The sequence below is a fragment of the Chiloscyllium plagiosum genome, unplaced genomic scaffold (genome assembly GCF_037043375.1).
Source record: "Chiloscyllium plagiosum isolate Xiang-an unplaced genomic scaffold, Cpla_swu_hap1 HiC_scaffold_2, whole genome shotgun sequence".
Lineage (NCBI taxonomy): Eukaryota > Metazoa > Chordata > Chondrichthyes > Orectolobiformes > Hemiscylliidae > Chiloscyllium > Chiloscyllium plagiosum.
In genome coordinates this window covers 162,981,723-163,005,902 of record NW_028270140.1, presented here as the reverse complement: position 1 = coordinate 163,005,902, position 24,180 = coordinate 162,981,723, and the positions used below count along the sequence as shown (strand labels likewise).

Genomic DNA, 24,180 nt, shown 5'->3' with positions numbered 1-24,180 from the left:
ACCCCCCTACGCCCCTGTTCCTGTACTCGAATACCCCCCTACACCCCTGTTCCTGTACTCGAATACCCCCCTTCGCCCCTGTTCCTGTACTCGAATACCCCCCTACGCCCCTGTTCCTGTACTCAAATACCCCCCTACACCCCTGTTCCTGTACTCAAATACCCTCCTACGTCCCTGTTCCTGTACTCGAATACCCTCCTACGTCCCTGTTCCTGTACTCAAATACCCCCCTACGCCCCTGTTCCTGTACTCGAATACCCCCCTACGCCTCTGTTCCTGTAACCGAATCCCACTGCTACAAAGACCAACATACCCTTTGCCTTCTTCAATGCCTGCAGCCCCTGCACACTCACTCTGAGCTATTGGTGTACAGGGACACCCAGGTCTTAGTGCAACTCCCTTTTTCACCAACCTATCGGCATTGAGATAATAATCTGCCTCCTGTCTTTGCTCCCAAAGTGGCTAACCTCACATTTATCCCCATTACACTGCAGCTCTATGCATTTGCTCACTCGCTCAACGCAGGTGAAAGCGAGAACTGCAGATGCTGGAGATCAGAGTGTTGCTGGAAAAGCGCAGCAGGTCAGGCAGCATCCGAGGAGCAGGAGAATCAACATTTCGGGTAAAAGCCCTTTGTCAGGAATATCATTCCTGAAGGGGTTTGGCCCGAAACATCGGTTTCTCTGCTCCTCGAACGCTGCCTGACTTGCTGTGCCTTTCCCGTACTGCTCTGATCTTCACTCACTCAGCATGGCCAGTTCACAGTGAAGCACCCCTGCATTCCCCTCCCAGGTCACCTTGCTACTTTGCTGTGTGCTATCTCCAACTTCAGAGAGATGATGTTAAGGATCAGGACAGTCCACAGAAATGCCAACTCATCTCTTTGCTGCTCCTCGGGATCTCTGCTATTGTACTGTCCTCTAGCTTTCTCGGTATGTGCTGTGTTTTGAGAGTTTGGTGTCTGTGGTCTATGAAACACACTGAAGCTACTTTCAGTGTCTGCCTCTTGGTGATAGCATCAGCCACAGAGCAATGCTACAGGACAGTGACCATCAGGACTGAAGCAGTGAGAGACAGAGCGCTTCCCAGCACACTACCCTATGACAGCCATCACAACACGTAACATTTATTTAATAACTGCATGGAATCAAACATTCATGGTGCATAACAGGAAGGTGATCATTGGTTGACAAGTGGAGTCTGATCAACGGGTATGTTGCCTTTAACACAAATGGGTAAGTTTTGGAATACAGCACTGTGCAGTTCTGGTCGCCCTGCTGTCAGTATGATGGGAGTTAATGGATGTGTTTGACAGGCATTAGGAAAGCAGTGGGGTTGGCTGCTATTACTGAGGCTGTCTTGATTTTGTGTATCTGCACAGGCCTGGGTTAATCATGGCTACAGAGTCTGTAATCTCTGGGTGGTTTGTTTCTGTAGAGCAACTCGAAAGACAGACAGAGCAAAATCAACATCTTCCTTTGTGATGCACATCGGAGGCTTAATCCTGAAACTCTGTGAATAACAAGCAAATAGAACAGACTGAGTCAGGACAGGGACAGCACGGGGTTAGATACAGCGTACAACTCCCTCTACACTGTCCCCCATCAAACACTCCCGGGACAGGGACAGCACGGGGTTAGATACAGTGTAAAACTCCCTCTACACTGTCCCCCATCAAACACTCCCAGGGACAGGGACAGCACGGGGTTATATACAGTGTAAAACTCCCTCTACACTGTCCCCATCAAACACTCCCAGGACAGGGATAGCACGGGGTTAGATACAGAGTAAAACTCCCTCTACACTGTCCCCCATCAAACACTCCCAGGACAGGGACAGCACGGGGTTAGATACAGCGTAAAACTCCCTCTACACTGTCCCCCATCAAACACTCCCGGGACAGGGACAGCACGGGGTTAGATACAGCGTAAAACTCCCTCTACACTCATCCCCATCAAACACTCCCAGGGACAGGGACAGCACGGGATTAGATACAGCGTAAAACTCCCTCTACACTGTACCTCCATTAAACAAATCCCAGCACAGGGACAGCACGTGGTTAGATACAGAGTAAAGCTCCCTCTACACTGTCCCCCATCAAACACTCCCAGGGACAGGGACAGCACGGGGTTATATACAGTGTAAAACTCCCTCTACACTGTCCCCATCAAACACTCCCAGGACAGGGATAGCACGGGGTTAGATACAGAGTAAAACTCCCTCTACACTGTCCCCCATCAAACACTCCCAGCACAGGGACAGCACGTGGTTAGATACAGAGTAAAGCTCCCTCTACACTGTCCCCCATCAAACACTCCCAGGACAGGGACAGCACGGGGTTATATACAGCATAAAACCCCCTCTACACTGTTCCCCCATCAAACACTCCCAGGACAGGGACAGCACGGGGTTAGATACAGAGTAAAGCTCTCTCTACATTGTCCCCATCAAACACTCCCAGGACAGGAATAGCACGGGGTTAGATACAGAGTAAAGCTCTCTCTACACTGTCCCCATCAAACACTCCCAGGACGGGGATAGATAAAGGGTTAGATACAGGGATAGATACAGGGTAAGATACAGTGTTAGATACGGGGTTAGATACAGGGTTAAATACAGGGATCGATACGGGGTTAGATACAGGGATAAATACAGGGTTAGATACAGTGATAGATACGGGGTTAGATATAGGGATAGATACGGAGTTAGATACAAGGTTAGATACGGGGTTAGATACAGGGATAGATACGCGGAAACTTACGGGGTTAGATACAGGGATAGATACGGGATTAGATACAGGGATAGATACGGGGTTAAATACAGGGATAGATACGGGGTTAAATACAGGGATAGATACGGGGTTAGATACAGGGATCGATACGGGGTTAGATACAGGGATAAATACAGGGTTAGATACGGTGATAGATACGGGGTTAGATACAGGGATAGATACGGGGAAAGATACGGGGTTAGATATAGAGATAGATACGGAGTTAGATACAAGGTTAGATACGGGGTTAGTTACAGGGATAGATACGGGGAAAGATACGGGGTTAGATACGGGGATAGATACGGGGTTAGATACAGGGTTAAATACAGGGATCGATACGGGGTTAGATACAGGGATAAATACAGGGTTAGATACAGTGATAGATACGGGGTTAGATACAGGGTTAGATACGGGGTTAGATATAGGGATAGATACGGAGTTAGATACAAGGTTAGATACGGGCTTAGATACAGGGATAGATACGCGGAAAGATACGGGGTTAGATACAGGGATAGATACGGGATTAGATACAGGGATAGATACGGGGTTAAATACAGGGATAGATACGGGGTTAGATACAGGGATCGATACGAGGTTAGATACAGGGATAAATACAGGGTTAGATACAGTGATAGATACGGGGTTAGATACAGGGATAGATACGGGGAAAGATACGGGGTTAGATATAGGGATAGATACGGAGTTAGATACAAGGTTAGATACGGGGTTAGTTACAGGGATAGATACGGGGAAAGATACGGGGTTAGATACAGGGTTAGATACGGGGAAAGATACGGGGATAGATATGGGGTTAGATACGGGGAAAGATACGGGGTTAGATACAGGGATAGATACAGGTTAGATACGGGGATAGATACAGGGATTGATACGGGGATAGATACGGGGTTAGATACGGGGATGGATACAGGGTTAAATATAGGGTTAGATACGGGGTTAGATACGGGGATAGATACGGGGTTAGATACGGGGATAGATACAGGGTTAGATATAGGGTTCGATACGGGGTTAGATACAGCGATAGATACGGGGTTAGATACAGGGATAGATACGGGGTTAGATACGGGGGTTAGATATGTGGTTAGATACAGCGTTAGATACGGGGATAGATACAGGGTTAGATACGGGGATAGATACACGGTTAGATACGGGGATAGATACAGGGTTAGATATAGGGTTAGATACGGGGTTAGATACGGGGAAAGCTGTGTCTGTGTAATTTTGTTGATTGTTGACGCTGGGAGAACACATTCGATTCATTCCGTGTGACATTTAGAAATGGCTGAAGGCATTGTTGTCATGACAACAGTTCATAACCCAAATTATTTCCAGATATTTTGTAGTTTCAAACATTGCAGCGATATCCTGAACTGGGTAAGTGAGCTGAGGTGTGGTAGGTGGAGTTTAATTTCGATAAATGTAAGGTGTTGCATTGGATTGGTCAAACATAGGCCGGACTTACACACTCAACGGGAAGGCCCTGGGCTGTGTTATATAACAAGAAAGCTAATTCAGCCTTTCAAGCTGAGGGTGTCACTGGCTCGGCCAACCTTTACTGCCCATCCCTAATTACCCACAGGGCATCCACATTGCCGTGGGTCTGGAGTCATGTGTAGGCCAGACTAGGTAAAGATGACAGTTTCCATCCCTGAAGAATGTTAGTGACCCAGATGGGGTTTTCCAACAATCACCAACGGGTTCATGGTCATTATTAGACTCATAATTCCAGATACGTACTGAATTCACATGACACCAACTGCTGTGGTGGGATTTGAACCCAGGTTCCCAGGAAAGCCATTACCTGGGTCTCTGGATTAACAGACCAATGGGGCATCACCTCCCATTCCCTGATTTTTGTTTGGAATGGGAATGAAGGAAGAGCTCCTCCTTCCAAGGGACCCCGTTGTGAGTGACAGGGAGGGGGCTGGGATTGGGAAGGAGGTGCCAGTTTCACCCCTGACCTGGAGGTCTGCCCTGTTTTGAGGTGCTCCCCTGAGGGTCCCTCTCCCAGGGACCAGTGCTTATAACTCTGGGTTTTGTGTCAGGAATGTTACCCACAGATGAAACATGGAAATGGGATTTGGGAAAATAACGTGTTCCCTCAAAGCTAACTTCTAAACCAGGCTTCCATCACATTGTAGGACTGAGGGCAGAAATGGCCACGTTTAATGCCAGGGTCTTGCTCAGAGAAATCGGGGAAGTAACTTGTGGCGATTTAAAAGTCTGTCCATCAAACATTTTAAACATTCGGTGAGGCAATGGCTGTTAGAATTTCACTCAAAACGCTACAACACTGGCATCTACCCGACAATATGGAAAGTTTCCCAGGTATGTCCCGTACTAAAAAGCAGGACAAATCCGACCCGGCTAATTCCCGTCCCATTAGTCTCCTCTCGATCCTCAGTAACGTGACGGACGGTGTCAGTAACAGCTATCAAGCAGCACCTGCTCAGCAATAACCTGCTCAGTGACCCCCAGTTTGGGATCCCCAGGGTCACTCAGCTCCTGACCTCATTCCAGCCTTGGGTCAGACATGGACAGAAGAGCTGGATTCTAGAGGGGAGGGGAGGGGAGAGGGACAGCCCTTGATCTCAAGGCTGGATTCGACTGAGTGTGGCATCAAGGAGCCACTGCAATCAGTGAGTGTCAGGGGGTAAAGTTTCCACTGGCTGGAGTTATGCCTGACACAGAGGAAGATGGTTGTGGTTGTGGAGGGTCAGTCATCTCAGCTCCAGGACATCTCTGCAGGAGTCCCTCAGGGCAGTGTCCTCGGCCCAACCATCTTCAGCTGCTTCATCAATGACCTTCCCTCCACCATAAGGTCAGGAGTGGGGATGTTAAGCAATGACCATCCCCCATTCGAGAGAATCCAGCCATTGCCCCTTGATACTCAATGGTATACCCTCAAAATATCACAGCCAGCTTCACTGGCACTGGGTGAAGATGCTGAAGGGAGTCATAGCGACAGCATCTGGGTTGCTGTGAGTCAACGCAGCAGCTCACGGGCAACAGAAAGGGATCGGATTTTAGTTTACCAAGTACGAACAGCAGCGCCCTGAGTGATCCTGGGCCAGAGGAGGATTTGTGTGAGGGAAGTTCGGAGCAGCTGGGCTTGTATCCATCGGAGTTTCGGAGAGTGAGAGGTGATCTTTTTGAACCAGAAAGTGATCCTGAGAGGATCTCTCCTCCTCCTGGGAAGCTGGCTATGAGGGACAACTGAAGCAGCTCCTGTTTGAGGGGGAGATGATGGGGATTACAGCTGCAGCTGCTGGGTTTGGAGTTGACTCACCGCTGAGTGAGAGAGACCATGGAGAGCAGGGCCGAGACCACGGGCACATTGCGGACTGTGAGTCTACAATCAGCAACAGCCAATAGCCCGGGGCGTTTGAAACTGAGAACAGGCCAACTGGACCTCACTCTCACAGAGCCAGAGCACAGGCGCAGGCCACTTGGCCCATCCTGGCCAAACTGCTCATCAAACATCCACCCACCCCAATCCCATTATCTAGTACATCCACCCTGGTCAGTCTCCCACTGTCCCCCCTCCCCCAGTGCTACCACACCCTGGTCAGTCTCCCTCTGTCCCCTCCCAGTGCTACCACACCCTGGTCAGTCTCCCTCTGTCCCCTCGCCCAGTGCTACCACACCCTGGTCAGTCTCCCTCTGTCCCCCCTCCCCCAGTGCTACCACACCCTGGTCAGTCTCCCTCTGTCCCCTCCCAGTGCTACCACACCCTGGTCAGTCTCCCTCTGTCCCCTCCCCCAGTGCTACCACACCCTGGTCAGTCTCCCTCTGTCCCCTCCCCCCGTGCTATCACACCCTGGTCAGTCTCCCTCTGTCCCCCCTCCCCCAGTGCTACCACACCCTGGTCAGTCTCCCTCTGTCCCCTCTCCCCGTGCTATCACACCCTGGTCAGTCTCCCTCTGTCCCCTCCCCCAGTGCTACCACACCCTGGTCAGTCTCCCTCTGTCCCCTCCCCCAGTTCTATCACACCCTGGTCAGTCTCCCTCTGTCCCCCCTCCCCCAGTGCTACCACACCCTGGTCAGTCTCCCTCTGTCCCCTCCCCCCAGTGCTATCACACCCTGGTCAGTCTCCCTCTGTCCCCCCTCCCCCAGTGCTATCACACCCTGGTCAGTCTCCCTCTGTCCCCCCTCCCCCAGTGCTATCACACCCTGGTCAGTCTCCCTCTGTCCCCTCCCCCAGTGCTATCACACCCTGGTCAGTCTCCCTCTGACCCCTCCCCCCGTGCTACCACACCCTGGTCAGTCTCCCTCTGTCCCCCCTCCCCGTGCTACCACACCCTGGTCAGTCTCCCTCTGTCCCCTCCCCCAGTGCTATCACACCCTGGTCAGTCTCCCTCTGTCCCCTCTCCCCGTGCTACCACACCCTGGTCAGTCTCCCTCTTCCCCCTCTCCTCGTGCTACCACACCCTGGTCAGGCTCCCTCTGTCCCCTCCCCCAGTGCTATCACACCCTGGTCAGTCTCCCTCTGTCCCCTCTCCCCGTGCTACCACACCCTGGTCAGTCTCCCTCTTCCCCCTCTCCTCGTGCTACCACACCCTGGTCAGTCTCCCTCTGTCCTCTCCCCCAGTGCTACCACACCCTGGTCAGTCTCCCTCTGTCCCCCCTCCCCCAGTGCTATCACACCCTGGTCAGTCTCCCTCTGTCCCCACCCCCAGTGCTATCACACCCTGGTCAGTCTCCCTCTGTCCCCTCCCCCAGTTCTATCACACCCTGGTCAGTCTCCCTCTGTCCCCCCTCCCCCAGTGCTATCACACCCTGGTCAGTCTCCCTCTGTCCCCTCCCCCAGTGCTACCACACCCTGGTCAGGCTCCCTCTGTCCCCTCCCCCAGTGCTACCACACCCTGGTCAGTCTCCCTCTGTCCCCTCCCCCAGTGCTACCACACCCTGGTCAGTCTCCCTCTGCCCCCTCCCCCCGTGCTATCACACCCTGGTCAGTCTCCCTCTGTCCCCTCCCCCAGTTCTATCACACCCTGGTCAGTCTCCCTCTGTCCCCCCTCCCCCAGTGCTATCACACCCTGGTCAGTCTCCCTCTGTACCCTCCCCCCAGTGCTATCACACCCTGGTCAGTCTCCCTCTGTCCCCTCCCCCCGTGCTATCACACCCTGGTCAGTCTCCCTCTGTCCCCTCCCCCAGTGCTATCACACCCTGGTCAGTCTCCCTCTGTCCCCTCCCCCCGTGCTACCACACCCTGGTCAGTCTCCCTCTGTCCCCTCCCCCCGTGCTACCACACCCTGGTCAGTCTCCCTCTGTCCCCTCCCAGTGCTACCACACCCTGGTCAGTCTCCCTCTGTCCCCTCCCCCCGTGCTACCACACCCTGGTCAGTCTCCCTCTGTCCCCTCCCAGTGCTACCACACCCTGGTCAGGCTCCCTCTGTCCCCTCCCCCCGTGCTACCACACCCTGGTCAGTCTCCCTCTGTCCCCTCCCCCAGTGCTACCACACCCTGGTCAGTCTCCCTCTGTCCCCTCCCCCCGTGCTACCACACCCTGGTCAGTCTCCCTCTGACCCCTCCCCCAGTGCTACCACACCCTGCTCAGTCTCCCGCTGCCCCCTCCCCCAGTGCTACCACACCCTGGTCAGTCTCCCTCTACCCCCTCTCCCCGTGCTATCACACCCTGGTCAGTCTCCCTCTACCCCCTCTCTCCATGCTATCACACCCTGGTCAGTCTCCCTCTGTCCCCTCTCCCCGTGCTACCACACCCTGGTCAGTCTCCCTCTACCCCCTCTCTCCATGCTACCACACCCTGGTCAGTCTCCCTCTTCCCCCTCTCCTCGTGCTACCACACCCTGGTCAGGCTCCCTCTGTCCCCTCCCCCAGTGCTATCACACCCTGGTCAGTCTCCCTCTGTCCCCTCTCCCCGTGCTACCACACCCTGGTCAGGCTCCCTCTGTCCCCTCCCCCAGTGCTATCACACCCTGGTCAGTCTCCCTCTGTCCCCTCCCCCAGTGCTATCACACCCAGTACTAGCACAGTGCCCCAGTAGGCCCTGGGATGGTGCCTGGGTGGCTGCTGGGCTGGGAGTGTGTCAGTGATGAGGTTGGATCTTTTACCTGTCCATACATGCCCCCTTTCCCCAGGAGCAGTCCCATCTCCCGGCAGTCCTCCCAGATCTGGTTCATTTCTTGGGCAGGAAGAGGTTTCTGACTGTCCTGTGGATGGAGAAGAAAATCTTTTGAATATCGGAAGAGTTGAACTTCTAAGATTCACTCTCGGAGACACACAGTGCCTGTGTCTGTCTGCACATTCAGCCAACATCCCCACCCTGCTTCCCAGCTCTCTCTGGGTCAGTGAGGATCTGAAATCTGAATACAGCCTGTTATCAGGAACAACCATTTAATACATTCTATCCGTTTTAAAATAGTGAAGGAAAAGGATAGACCAGATCTAAAAGTTGAAGTTCTAAATTGGAGAGAGGCCAATTTTGACGGTATTAGGCAAGAACTTTCAAAAGCTGATTGGGGGCAGATGTTCGCAGGTTAAGGGACGGCTGGAAAATGGGAAGCCTTCAGAAATGAGATAACAAGAATCAAGAGAAAGTATATTCCTGTCAGGGTGAAAGGGAAGGCTGGTAGGTATAGGGAGTGCTGAATGACTAAAGAAATTGAGGGTTTGGTTAAGAAAAAGAAGGAAGCATATGTCAGGTATAGACAGGATAGATCGAGTGAATCCTTAGAAGAGTATAAAGGCAGTAGGAGTATACTTGAGAGAAATCAGGAGGGAAAAGAGGGGACATGAGGTAGCTTTGGCAAATAGAATTAAGGAGAATCCAAAAGGTTTTTACAAATACATTCAGGACAAAAGGGTAACTAGGGAGAGAATAGGGCCCCTCAAAGATCAGCAAGGTGGCCTTTGTGTGGAGCCACAGAAAATGAGGGAGGTACTAAATGAGTATTTTGCATCAGTGGAAAAGGATATGGAAGGTATAGACTGTAGGGAAATAGATGGTGACATCTTGCAAAATGTCCAGATTACAGAGGAAGAAGTGCTGGATGTCTTGAAACGGTTAAAAGTGGATAAATCCCCAGGACCTGATCAGGTGGACCCGAGAACTCTGTGGGAAGCTAGAGAAGTGATTGCTGGGCCTCTTGCTGAGATATTTGTATCATCGATAGTCACAGGTGAGGTGCCGGAAGACTGGAGGTTGGCAAATGTGGTGCCGCTGTTTAAGAAAGACAGGCCAGGGAACTATAGACCGGTGAGCCTGATGTCGGTGGTGGGCAAGTTGTTGGAGGGAATCCTGAGGGACAGGATGTACATGTATCTGGAAAGGCAAGGACTGATGAGGGATAGTCAACATGGCTTTGTGCGTGGGAAATATGTCTCACAAACTTGTTTGAGTTTTTTGAAGAAGTAACAAAGAAGATTGATGAGGACAGAGCAGTAGATGTGATCTATATGGACTTCAGTAAGGCGTTCGACAAGGTTCCCCATGGGAGACTGATTAGCAAGGTTAGATCTCATGGAATACAAGGAGAACTAGCCATTTGGATACAGAACTGGCTCAAAGGTAGAAGACAGAGGGTGGTGGAGGAGTGTTGTTTTTCAGACTGGAGGCCTGTGACCAGTGCAGTGCCACAAGGATTGGTGCTGGGCCCTCGACTTTTTGTCATTTACATAAATGATTTGGATGCGAGCATAAGAGGTACAGTTAGTAAGTTTGCAGATGACACCGAAATTGGAGGTGTAGTGGACAGCGAAGAGGGTTACCTCAGATTACAACAGGATCTGGACCAGATGGGTCAATGGGCTGAGAAGTGGCAGATGGAGTTTAATTCAGATAAATGTGAGGTGCTGCATTTTGGGAAAGCAAATCTTAGCAGGACTTATACACTTAATGGTAAGATCCTAGGGAGTGTTGCTGAACAAAGAGACCTTGGAGGGCAGGTTCATAGCTCCTTGAAAGTGGAGTCGCAGGTAGATAGGATAGTGAAGAAGGCGTTTGGTATGCTTTCCTTTATTGGTCAGAGTATTGAGTACAGGAGTTGGGAGGTTATGTTGCGGCTGTACAGGACATTGGTTAGGCCACTGTTGGAATATTGCGTGCAATTCTGGTCTCCTTCCTATCGGAAAGATGTTGTGAAACTTGAAAGGGTTCAGAAAAGATTTACAAGGATGTTGCCAGGTTTGGAGGATCTGAGCTACAGGGAGAGGCTGAACAGGCTGGGACTGTTTTCCCTGGAGCGTCGGAGGCTGAGGGGTGACCTTATAGAGGTTTACAAAATTATGAGGGGCATGGATAGGATAAATAGACAAAGTCTTTTCTCTGAGGTCAGGGAGTCCAGAACTAGACGGCATAGGTTTAGGGTGAGAGGAAAAAGATATAAAAGAGACCTAAGAGGCAACTTTTTCACGCAGAGGGTGGTACGTGTATGGAATGAGCTGCCAGAGGATGTGGTGGAGGCTGGTACAATTGCAACATTTAAGAGGCATTCGGATGGGTATATGAATAGGAAGGGTTTGGAGGGATATGGGCCGGGTGCTGGCAGGTGGGACTAGATTGGGTTGGGATATCTGGTCGGCATGGACGGGTTGGACCGAAGGGTCTGTTTTCATGCTGTACGTCTCTGTGACTCTATGACATGCTCTTACTGACAACAAAATGGCTTCTTAATGCAAGTAACATGTCAAAATGGCTTCTCGGCAGCAAATGGACAATTCTGTTTAAAATGGCTTTTAACCCCGCTAAAAGCTGCATTCCTGAACTAACTATAGAGTACTGAATCAAAGATTAGTAGACAATGCTTCTTTTACGGCATAGAAATAACGAGACTAGACATTACTAGCCATCCTAACTGACCCTGCAAAGAGAGATAAAGAAGCTTGGATGTTTAAAACAAAGTTGATTCTCAGGAAATATCATTGAGCTAAGTTGCTGTCAATAATGTCAATTTTATTAAATGTGATTAGTAATTGTTTGAACGTGCTCTGTAACCATGGCTGTACTAAAGATATAAAAATGTCTTTGTCTTAAGCCACGTGTGCAGTTTCTCCGAGGGACACAGAACCTGTGCCCAGCTGAAAAATAAAGTGTGAAATCTTGCAAAACCAGACCGAATCGTCTGTGTGTATTGACTGATCGCGGAACCGAGAGACCCCTCCCCTGGGGGAGTCCAGATCTTCATCCGCTCCAAATGTCACTCCTGTCCATTCACTTCTCTCATTCAACTCATTAATAGGTTTTGTAAATAATTATGACCCCAGCACTGATCGCTGTGACTCTCCCACCATTCTATAACAGCCCCATTTATCGCACTGTCGTTTATTAATTGGCTAATGCTCTCTGTGTTCATGAGTGCTCCCAACACCATGGGCTCTTATTAAATTGATGAATGTTTAGTATCTTATCCAACGCCGTATGAAAATCCAAATATTTGCTTAGATTTATTACTGTCTGAGGTACAGTGCAAAGGTTTGTTTTGGGTGCAGTATAGCCAGGTCATACTGTACGGAGGTCACAGGGTGACAGAACAGTGAGAAAGGCAATGTTACAGCTACACAGAAGATGCACAAAGAGGGAGACCAACATTAGATTGGAAATTGGAGAGGTATATTGAGCAGTCTAAGCTGCCCCTGAACCTGCTGGTGTGTGTGTTTGGGTTTCTGTACCCTCTCCCTGATGGAAGAGGGTGTAGTAGATCATTACCACCGTGCGATGGGTCTTTGATGATGTTGGCAGCCTTTCTGCGGCAGTGAGCTGTGTAACTGGAGTCCATGGGTGGGAGGTTGGCTCCCCCCTGTGATGGGCTGGGCTGTACACACCACGCTCTGTAATTTCTTATCGTCCTGGGCAGAGCAGTTGCCGTACCTGGCTGTACCCACCCAGACAGTGTGGTCTCAATGGGGCATCTGTAAACGTTGGTGAGAGTCCTTATGGATGAGCTGAGTTTCCTGAGTCTCCCAATATCTATCCGGCCTGTTACCACCTCATCGAACTTTAGTGAATCTGTCAGGCTTGGTGTCCCCTTCATGAGGCAGTACTGACCCTGTGTGATTATATTCTGTTTCGAAATGCTCCATAATAAGCTGCAACATTTACTTGAACTGAATTTTACTTCCAGTTAGTAGAAGGAGAGGTGATAGAGACTGGTGGTGGTTTGACCTGGGGGTCAGCACACCTCAGGAGAGGGGACAGGTTGAGACGGAGTAACCTGATGGTAACCTCATCTGGTGCAGGAACTAAACCCAAAGGTGGCATCAGAAACCAGCTGTTCAGTCAAGTGGGCTAACCAACCTGTGGCCAGGGAAAGGGCTGCAAAGATGAGTGTTTAATGTTAAATAATGACAGCTCTGTAGCTGAGCTCAGCTGTAGTGAACTGGGCTGGGGGATAGAGCAGTGCAGAAAGTGAGAAACTGCCCATGTGTGCAAAGCTGAGGGGCAGGTGAGATTTGGAGAAATAAGGAAAGACTGAGGAAGACAGTTCAGGGTCATCAGGAGAAGGACAAAGTGAGAGAGATACTGAGCTCAAAATGTATAAACAGAGAGCAGGAGGTTCTGTCGGTGTTTAAGAAGGAAAAGAGTTAAAGTGAGTGAGAAAAGAGGTTAATAGCAGAGAAGAGGGGAACAGGAGATGAAATGGACAACCATTTTGCTTCTGTTCTCACGACAGAGGATACGGAAGTCTTTCTGTAAACCAGGGACTTGGGGAAAGTTATAATCAGGTACTGACTGAGCAGTGGCCTGCCCTGGGGAGGGGGATGTGCTGGTGTGGATTCGGGACAGGCTGCAGGACGCTGCAAACTGACACATCAAACTCCCCTGTCACTCCCCACCGCATGGGTCACCACCAAACCCAGTGGGGATACATTCACTGTCCCCATCCGCGTCATCCATGGATTAGGGGACACATTGAAACTGAGAGCTCTTCCCCTTCAAACAGAGGGTTGTGAGAGTGAGGAGCGCTCTGTCTCTGAGGGGAGGGGAGGGGTGGGGAGGGGAGGGGTGGGGGAGATGGCGGTGAAGGTGGGAGAGTGGATTCGGAAAATCTCTGAGGTGTCAGGATCTTATTCAACGTTGGAGCATGTTCCAGGAGCCAAGTGTCTGAATCCGGTTTCTGTCAGTTTGTGTCAAACCGTTTTACCCCAGAGCAGGCCCAGAGCCTGAACCCCTATCAACTGAGCAGCACTACCACATCCAAACACTCCCACACCACAAACGGTTAAAGGTGGATAAATCCCCAGGACCTGATCAGGTGTACCCGAGAACTCGGTGGGAAGCTGGAGAAGTGATTGCTGGGCCTCTTACTGAGATACTTGTATCATCGATAGTCACAGGTGAGGTGCCGGAAGAATGGAGGTTGGCAAACGTGGTGCCATTGTTTAAGAAAGATAAGCCAGGGAACTTTCGACCGGTGAGCCTGACCTCAGTGGTGGGCAAGTTGTTGGAGGGAATCCTGAGGGACAGGATGTACATGTATTTGGAAAGGCAAGGACTGATTAGGGATAGTCAACAGGGCTTTGTGCATGGGAAATCATGTCGCACAAACTTGATTGAGTTTTTTGAAGAAGTAACAAAGAGGATTGATGAGGGCAGAGCAGTAGATGTGATCGATATGGACTTCAGTAAGGCTGTCAGTTTGTGTCAAACTGTTTTAGCCCAGAACAGGCCCCAAGCCTGAACCCCTTCAACTGAGCAGCACCCCCCCACCCCACACACCCATCCAACACCCCACAGACCCCCCACAACACTCACACCGCACCCCAACAGCCCCCCCCCCTCCCCCCATCGCTGAGGGCCAGTGAGGTACTTACCCGACTGTCCACCATCTCCATGCCAATCATCAGCCCCTTCCCCCGGACGTCCCCCACAATCTCGAAGTCTTGGCGCAGTTTCTCCAGCCCCAGGAGCAGCCGGTTCCCCAGGGTCTCGCAGTTCCCCATCAGATTCTCCTCTTCGATCACCTTCAAACAGAGAGAACCCAGTGACCCCCACATCCCATCACCCCCTCACCCCCATCACCCTGTCACCCTGTCACCCCCATCACCCCATCACCCCCACACCCCGTCACACCCACACCCCGTCACCCCCACACCCCTCACCCCCACACCCCTCACCCCCACACCCCGTCACCCCCACACCCCGTCACCCCCACACCCCTCACCCCCACACCCCGTCACCCCCACACCCCGTCACCCCCACACCCCTCACCCCCACACCCCGTCACACCCACACCCCGTCACCCCCACACCCCTCACCCCCACACCCCTCACCCCCACACCCCGTCACCCCCACACCCCGTCACCCCCACACCCCTCACCCCCACACCCCGTCACCCCCACACCCCGTCACCCCCACACCCCTCACCCCCACACCCCTCACCCCCACACCCCTCACCCCCACACCCCGTCACCCCCACACCCCTCACCCCCACACCCCGTCACCCCCACACCCCTCACCCCCACACCCCTCACCCCCACACCCCCACACCCCTCACCCCCACACCCCTCACCCCCACACCCCGTCACCCCCACACCCCGTCACCCCCACACCCCTCACCCCAACACCCCGTCACCCCCACACCCCTCACCCCCACACCCCTCACCCCCACACCCCCCACCCCCACACCCCGTCACCCCCCACACCCCGTCACCCCAACACCCCGTCACCCCCACACCCCGTCACCCCCACACCCCTCACCCCCACACCCCGTCACCCCCACACCCCGTCACCCCCACACCCCTCACCCCAACACCCCGTCACCCCCACACCCCTCACCCCCACACCCCTCACCCCCACACCCCATCACCCCCACACCCCTCACCCCCACACCCCTCACCCCGTCACCCCCACACCCCGTCACCCCAACACCCCTCACCCCCACACCCCATCACCCCCACACCCCTCACCCCCACACCCCTCACCCCCACACCCCATCACCCCCACACCCCTCACCCCCACACCCCGTCACCCCCACACCCCTCACCCCCACACCCCGTCACCCCCACACCCCTCACCCCCACACCCCGTCACCCCACACCCCGTCACCCCCACACCCCTCACCCCCCATCACCCCCACACCCCTCACCCCCCATCACCCCCACACCCCCACACCCCATCACCCCCACACCCCGTCACCCCCACACCCCTCACCCCCCATCACCCTGTCGCCCCCACACCCCTCACCCCCCACACCCCGTCACCCCCACACCCCGTCACCCCCCCACACCCCGTCACCCCCCCCCACTCCGTCACCCCACCCCCACCCCGTCACCCCCCCACCCCGTCACCCTCACATCCCCCACCCCCACACCCCATCACCCCAACACCCCACACTCCTCACCCCTACACACCGTCACCCCCAACCCCCCCACCCCCACAACCCCACACCCCGTCACCCCCACACCCCGTCACCCCCACACCCCTCACCCCATCACCCCCACACCCCATCACCCCGTCACCCCCACACCCCTCACCCCATCACCCCTCACCCCCACACCCTGTCACCCCCACCCCCCCCACCCCCACACCCCACACACCCCCACCCCCACACCCCGTCACCCCCACACCCCTCACCCCCACACCCCATCACCCCCACACCCCCCACCCCCACACCCCGTCACCCCCACACCCCTCACCCCATCACCCCCACACCCCTCACCCCCACACCCTGTCACCCCCACCCCCCCCACCCCCCACACACCCCCACCCCCACACCCCGTCACCCCCACACCCCTCACCCCCACACCCCATCACCCCCACACCCCCACACCCCCACACCCCTCACCCCCACACCCCTTACCCCCACACACCGTCACCCCCACATCCCGTCACCCCCACACACCGTCACCCCCACACCCCGTCACCCCCGCACCCCCACACACCGTCACCCCCACCCCCCACCCCCACACCCCGTCACCCCCACACCCCGTCACCCCAACACCCCGTCACCCCCTCACCCCCACATCCCGTCACCCCCACACCCCGTCACCCCCACACACCGTCACCCCAGCACCCCCACACACCGTCACCCCCACTCCCCACCCCCACACCCCATCACCCCCACACCCCTCACCCCCACACCCCGTCACCCCCAAGACCCCACCCCCACACCCCTCACACCCCCCACCCCCACACCCCGTCACCCCCACACCCCTCACCCCCACACCCCATCACCCCCACACCCCTCACATCCCCCACCCCCACACCCCGTCACCCCCACACCCCTCACCCCCACACCCCATCACCCCCACGCCCCATCACCCCAACACTCCACACGCCTCACCCCTCACCCCCACACCCCGTCACCCCCACACCCCTCACCCCCACACCGCTCACCCCCACACCCCTCACCCCCACACCCCGTCACCCCACACCCCTCACCCCTCACCCCCACACCCCTCACCCCGTCACCCCACACCCCTCACCCCCACACCCCTCACCCCCACACCCCTCACCCCCAAACCCCATCACCCCACACCCCCACACCCCATCACCCCTCACCCCTCACCCCCACACTCCGTCGCCCCCACACCCCGTCACCCCCACACCCCTCACCCCCACACCGCTCACCCCCACACCCCTCACCCCCACACCCCGTCACCCCACACCCCTCACCCCTCACCCCCACACCCCTCACCCCGTCACCCCACACCCCTCACCCCCACACCCCTCACCCCCACACCCCTCACCCCCAAACCCCATCACCCCACACCCCCACACCCCATCACCCCTCACCCCTCACCCCCACACTCCGTCGCCCCCACACCACTCACCCCCACACCCCTCACCCCCACACCCCCCACCCCCACACCCCTCACCCCCACACCCCTCACCCCCACACACCGTCACCTCCACACCCCGTCACCCCCACACACCGTCACCCCCACACCCCGTCACCCCCGCACCCCCACACACCGTCACCCCCACTCCCCACCCCCACACCCCATCACCCCGTCACCCCCGCACCCCCACACACCGTCACCCCCACCCCCCACCCCCACACCCCATCACCCCCACACCCCGTCACCCCCACACCCCATCACCCCCACACCCCGTCACCCCCGCACCCCCACACACCGTCACCCCCACCCCCCACCCCCACACCCCATCACCCCCACACCCCGTCACCCCCACACCCCATCACCCGTCACCCCCGCACCCCCACACACCGTCACCCCCCACACCCCTCACCCCCACACCCCTCACCCCCACACCCCTCACCCCCACACCCCATCACCCCTCACCCCCGCACCCCTCACCCCCCCTCACCCCCAAACCCCATCACCCCACACCCCCACACCCCATCACCCCCACACCCCTCACCCCATCACCCCCACACCCCGTCACCCCCGCACCCCCACACACCGTCACCCCCACTCCCCACCCCCACACCCCCGCACCCCCACACACCGTCACCCCCACACCCCGTCACCCCCACACCCCCCACCCCCACACCCCCACACCCCTCACCCCCACACCCCATCGCCCCCACACCCCATCACCCCCACACCCCTCACCCCATCACCCCGTCACCCCCACACCCCTCACCCCATCACCCCTCACCCCCACACCCTGTCACCCCCACCCCCCCCACCCCCACACCCCACACACCCCCACCCCCACACCCCGTCACCCCCACACCCCTCACCCCCACACCCCATCACCCCCACACCCCCCACCCCCACACCCCGTCACCCCCACACCCCTCACCCCATCACCCCCACACCCCTCACCCCCACACCCTGTCACCCCCACCCCCCCCACCCCCACACCCCACACACCCCCACCCCCACACCCCATCACCCCCACACCCCTCACCCCCACACCCCATCACCCCCACACCCCCACACCCCTCACCCCCACACCCCTCACCCCCACACACCGTCACCCCCACATCCCGTCACCCCCACACACCGTCACCCCCACACCCCGTCACCCCCGCACCCCCACACACCGTCACCCCCACCCCCCACCCCCACACCCCGTCACCCCCACACCCCGTCACCCCCACACCCCGTCACCCCCTCACCCCCACATCCCGTCACCCCCACACCCCGTCACCCCCACACACCGTCACCCCCGCACCCCCACACACCGTCACCCCCACTCCCCACCCCCACACCCCATCACCCCCACACCCCTCACCCCCACACCCCGTCACCCCCAAGACCCCACCCCCACACCCCTCACACCCCCCACCCCCACACCCCGTCACCCCCACACCCCTCACCCCCACACCCCATCACCCCCACACCCCTCACATCCCCCACCCCCACACCCCATCACCCCTCACCCCCACACCCCATCACCCCCACGCCCCATCACCCCAACACTCCACACGCCTCACCCCTCACCCCCACACCCCGTCACCCCCACACCCCTCACCCCCACACCGCTCACCCCCACACCCCTCACCCCCACACCCCGTCACCCCACACCCCTCACCCCTCACCCCCACACCCCTCACCCCGTCACCCCACACCCCTCACCCCCACACCCCTCACCCCCACACCCCTCACCCCCAAACCCCATCACCCCACACCCCCACACCCCATCACCCCTCACCCCTCACCCCCACACTCCGTCGCCCCCACACCCCGTCACCCCCACACCCCTCACCCCCACACCGCTCACCCCCACACCCCTCACCCCCACACCCCGTCACCCCACACCCCTCACCCCTCACCCCCACACCCCTCACCCCGTCACCCCACACCCCTCACCCCCACACCCCTCACCCCCACACCCCTCACCCCCAAACCCCATCACCCCACACCCCCACACCCCATCACCCCTCACCCCTCACCCCCACACTCCGTCGCCCCCACACCACTCACCCCCACACCCCTCACCCCCACACCCCCCACCCCCACACCCCTCACCCCCACACCCCTCACCCCCACACACCGTCACCTCCACACCCCGTCACCCCCACACACCGTCACCCCCACACTCCGTCACCCCCGCACCCCCACACACCGTCACCCCCACTCCCCACCCCCACACCCCATCACCCCGTCACCCCCGCACCCCCACACACCGTCACCCCCACCCCCCACCCCCACACCCCATCACCCCCACACCCCGTCACCCCCACACCCCATCACCCCCACACCCCGTCACCCCCGCACCCCCACACACCGTCACCCCCACCCCCCACCCCCACACCCCATCACCCCCACACCCCGTCACCCCCACACCCCATCACCCGTCACCCCCGCACCCCCACACACCGTCACCCCCACACCCCTCACCCCCACACCCCTCACCCCCACACCCCTCACCCCCACACCCCATCACCCCTCACCCCCGCACACCTCACCCCCCCTCACCCCCAAACCCCATCACCCCACACCCCCACACCCCATCACCCCCACACCCCTCACCCCATCACCCCCACACCCCGTCACCCCCGCACCCCCACACACCGTCACCCCCACTCCCCACCCCCACACCCCCGCACCCCCACACACCGTCACCCCCACACCCCGTCACCCCCACACCCCCCACCCCCACACCCCCACACCCCTCACCCCCACACCCCATCGCCCCCACACCCCGTCACCCCCACACCCCGTCACCCCCACACCCCGTCACCCCCACACCCCTCACCCCCACACCCCGTCACCCCCACACCCCTCACCCCCACACCCCGTCACCCCCACACCCCCCACACCCCGTCACCCCCACACCCCGTCACCCCCGCACCCCCACACACCGTCACCCCCACCCCCCACCCCCACACCCCATCACCCCCACACACCGTCACCCCCACCCCCCACCCCCACACCCCTCACCCCCACACCCCTCACCCCCACACCCCATCACCCCTCACCCCCGCACCCCTCACCCCCCCTCACCCCCAAACCCCATCACCCCACACCCCCACACCCCATCACCCCCACACCCCTCACCCCATCACCCCGTCACCCCCGCACCCCCACACACCGTCACCCCCACTCCCCACCCCCACACCCCATCACCCCCACACCCCTCACCCCCACACCCCGTCACCCCCAAGACCCCACCCCCACACCCCTCACACCCCCCACCCCCACACCCCGTCACCCCCACACCCCTCACCCCCACACCCCATCACCCCCACACCCCTCACATCCCCCACCCCCACACCCCGTCACCCCCACACCCCATCACCCCCACACCCCATCACCCCAACACCCCACACGCCTCACCCCTCACCCCCACACCCCCACACCCCGTCACCCCCACACCCCTCACCCCCACACCCCCCACCCCCACACCCCTCACCCCCACACCCCTCACCCCCACACACCGTCACCCCCACACCCCGTCACCCCCACACCCCCCACCCCCACACCCCTCACCCCCACACCCCTCACCCCCACACACCGTCACCTCCACACCCCGTCACCCCCACACACCGTCACCCCCACACCCCGTCACCCCCGCACCCCCACACACCGTCACCCCCACTCCCCACCCCCACACCCCATCACCCCGTCACCCCCGCACCCCCACACACCGTCACCCCCACCCCCCACCCCCACACCCCATCACCCCCACACCCCGTCACCCCCACACCCCATCACCCCCACACCCCGTCACCCCCGCACCCCCACACACCGTCACCCCCACACCCCTCACCCCCACACCCCTCACCCCCACACCCCTCACCCCCACACCCCTCACCCCCACACCCCATCACCCCTCACCCCCGCACCCCTCACCCCCCCTCACCCCCAAACCCCATCACCCCACACCCCCACACCCCATCACCCCCACACCCCTCACCCCATCACCCCCACACCCCGTCACCCCCGCACCCCCACACACCGTCACCCCCACTCCCCACCCCCACACCCCCCGCACCCCCACACACCGTCACCCCCACACCCCCCACCCCCACACCCCGTCACCCCCACACCCCTCACCCCCACACCCCATCGCCCCCACACCCCCCACACCCCGTCACCCCCTCACCCCCTCACCCCCACACCCCTTCACCCCCCACACCCACACCCCGTCACCCCCACACCCCTCACCCCCACACCCCCCACACCCCGTCACCCCCACACCCCGTCACCCCCGCACCCCCACACACCGTCACCCCCACCCCCCACCCCCACACCCCATCACCCCCACACACCGTCACCCCCACCCCCCACCCCCACACCCCTCACCCCCACACCCCTCACCCCTACACCCCATCACCCCTCACCCCCGCACCCCTCACCCCCCCTCACCCCCAAACCCCATCACCCCACACCCCCACACCCCATCACCCCCACACCCCTCACCCCATCACCCCGTCACCCCCACACCCCCACACACCGTCACCCCCACTCCCCACCCCCACACCCCATCACCCCCACACCCCTCACCCCCACACCCCGTCACCCCCAAGACCCCACCCCCACACCCCTCACACCCCCCACCCCCACACCCCGTCACCCCCACACCCCTCACCCCCACACCCCATCACCCCCACACCCCTCACATCCCCCACCCCCACACCCCGTCACCCCCACACCCCTCACCCCCACACCCCATCACCCCCACACCCCATCACCCCAACACCCCACACGCCTCACCCCCACACCCCCACACCCCGTCACCCCCACACCCCTCACCCCCACACCGCTCACCCCCACACCCCTCACCCCCACACCCCGTCACCCCACACCCCTCACCCCCACACCCCTCACCCCCACACCCCTCACCCCGTCACCCCACACCCCTCACCCCCACACCCCTCACCCCCACACCCCTCACCCCCAAACCCCATCACCCCACACCCCTACACCCCATCACCCCCACACCCCTCACCCCTCACCCCCCACACTCCGTCGCCCCCACACCACTCACCCCCACACCCCTCACCCCCACACCCCGTCACCCCCACACCCCCCACCCCCACACCCCTCGCCCCCACACCCCTCACCCCCACACACCGTCACCTCCACACCCTGTCACCCCCACACACCGTCACCCCCGCCACCCCCACACACCGTCACCCCCACTCCCCACCCCCACACCCCATCACCCCGTCACCCCCGCACCCCCACACACCGTCACCCCCACCCCCCACACCCCATCACCCCCACACCCCGTCACCCCCACACCCCATCACCCCCACACCCCGTCACCCCCGCACCCCCACACACCGTCACCCCCACCCCCCACCCCCACACCCATCACCCCCACACCCCGTCACCCCCACACCCCATAACCCCCACACCCCGTCACCCCCGCACCCCCACACACCGTCACCCCCACACCCCTCACCCCCACACCCCTCACCCCCACACCCCTCACCCCCACACCCCATCACCCCTCACCCCCGCACCCCTCACCCCCAAACCCCATCACCCCACACCCCCACACCCCATCACCCCCACACCCCTCACCCCATCACCCCACACCCCGTCACCCCCCGCACCCCCACACACCGTCACCCCCACTCCCCACCCCCACACCCCCGCACCCCCACACACCGTCACCCCCACACCCCGTCACCCCCACACCCCCCACCCCCACACCCCGTCACCCCCACACCCTCACCCCCACACCCCATCGCCCCCACACCCCCCACACCCCGTCACCCCCACACCCCGTCACCCCCACACCCCTCACCCCCCACACCCCTTCACCCCCACACCCCCACCCCCACACCCCGTCACCCCCACACCCCGTCACCCCCACACCCCCCACACCCCGTCACCCCCACACCCCGTCACCCCCGCACCCCCACACACCGTCACCCCCACCCCCCACCCCCACACCCCATCACCCCCACACACCGTCACCCCCACCCCCCACCCCCACACCCCTCACCCCACACCCCTCACCCCCACACCCCATCACCCCTCACCCCCGCACCCCTCACCCCCCCTCACCCCCAAACCCCATCACCCCACACCCCCACACCCCATCACCCCCACACCCCTCACCCCATCACCCCGTCACCCCCGCACCCCCACACACCATCACCCCCACTCCCCACCCCCACACCCCCGCACCCCCACACCCCGTCACCCCCCCACCCCTCACCTCCACACCCCTCACCCCCACACTCCGTATCCCACACACCCTGTCACCCTCACACAGCGTCACCCCTCAACCCCACCCCCCTCCACCCCGTCACCCCCCACCCCCACCCCGTCACCCCACACCCACCCCCCCACCCCATCGCCCCCACACCCCACACCCTGTCACCCCCACACCCCGTCAACCCCACACCCCGTGAACCCCACACCCCCACACCCCTCACCCCCACACCCTGTCACCCCCACACCCCGTCACCCCCACACCCCGTCACCCCCACACCCCGTCACCCCCACACCCCGTCAACCCCACACCCCCACACCCCTCACCCCCACACCCTGTCACCCCCACACCCCGTCACCCCCACACCCCGTCACCCCCACACCCCTCACCCCCACACCCTGTC

General features: G+C 59.6%; 1 protein-coding gene across 1 annotated transcript in view; it reads right to left on the bottom strand.

Moving 5' to 3' along the window:
• Nucleotides 1-1,110: 1,110 nt before the first annotated feature.
• Nucleotides 1,111-24,180, bottom strand: part of agxt2 (alanine--glyoxylate aminotransferase 2) — a 301,925-nt gene continuing 278,855 nt past the window's right edge. Inside the window, exons 9-11 of the mRNA XM_087993908.1 lie at nucleotides 14,561-14,710; nucleotides 8,863-8,961; nucleotides 1,111-1,512 (exon numbers count right to left, since the gene is read on the bottom strand). Of these exons, the coding sequence (XP_087850034.1) occupies nucleotides 1,399-1,512; nucleotides 8,863-8,961; nucleotides 14,561-14,710 (363 nt within the window). The 3' untranslated portion in view covers nucleotides 1,111-1,398. The remainder of the gene's footprint in view (nucleotides 1,513-8,862; nucleotides 8,962-14,560; nucleotides 14,711-24,180) is intronic.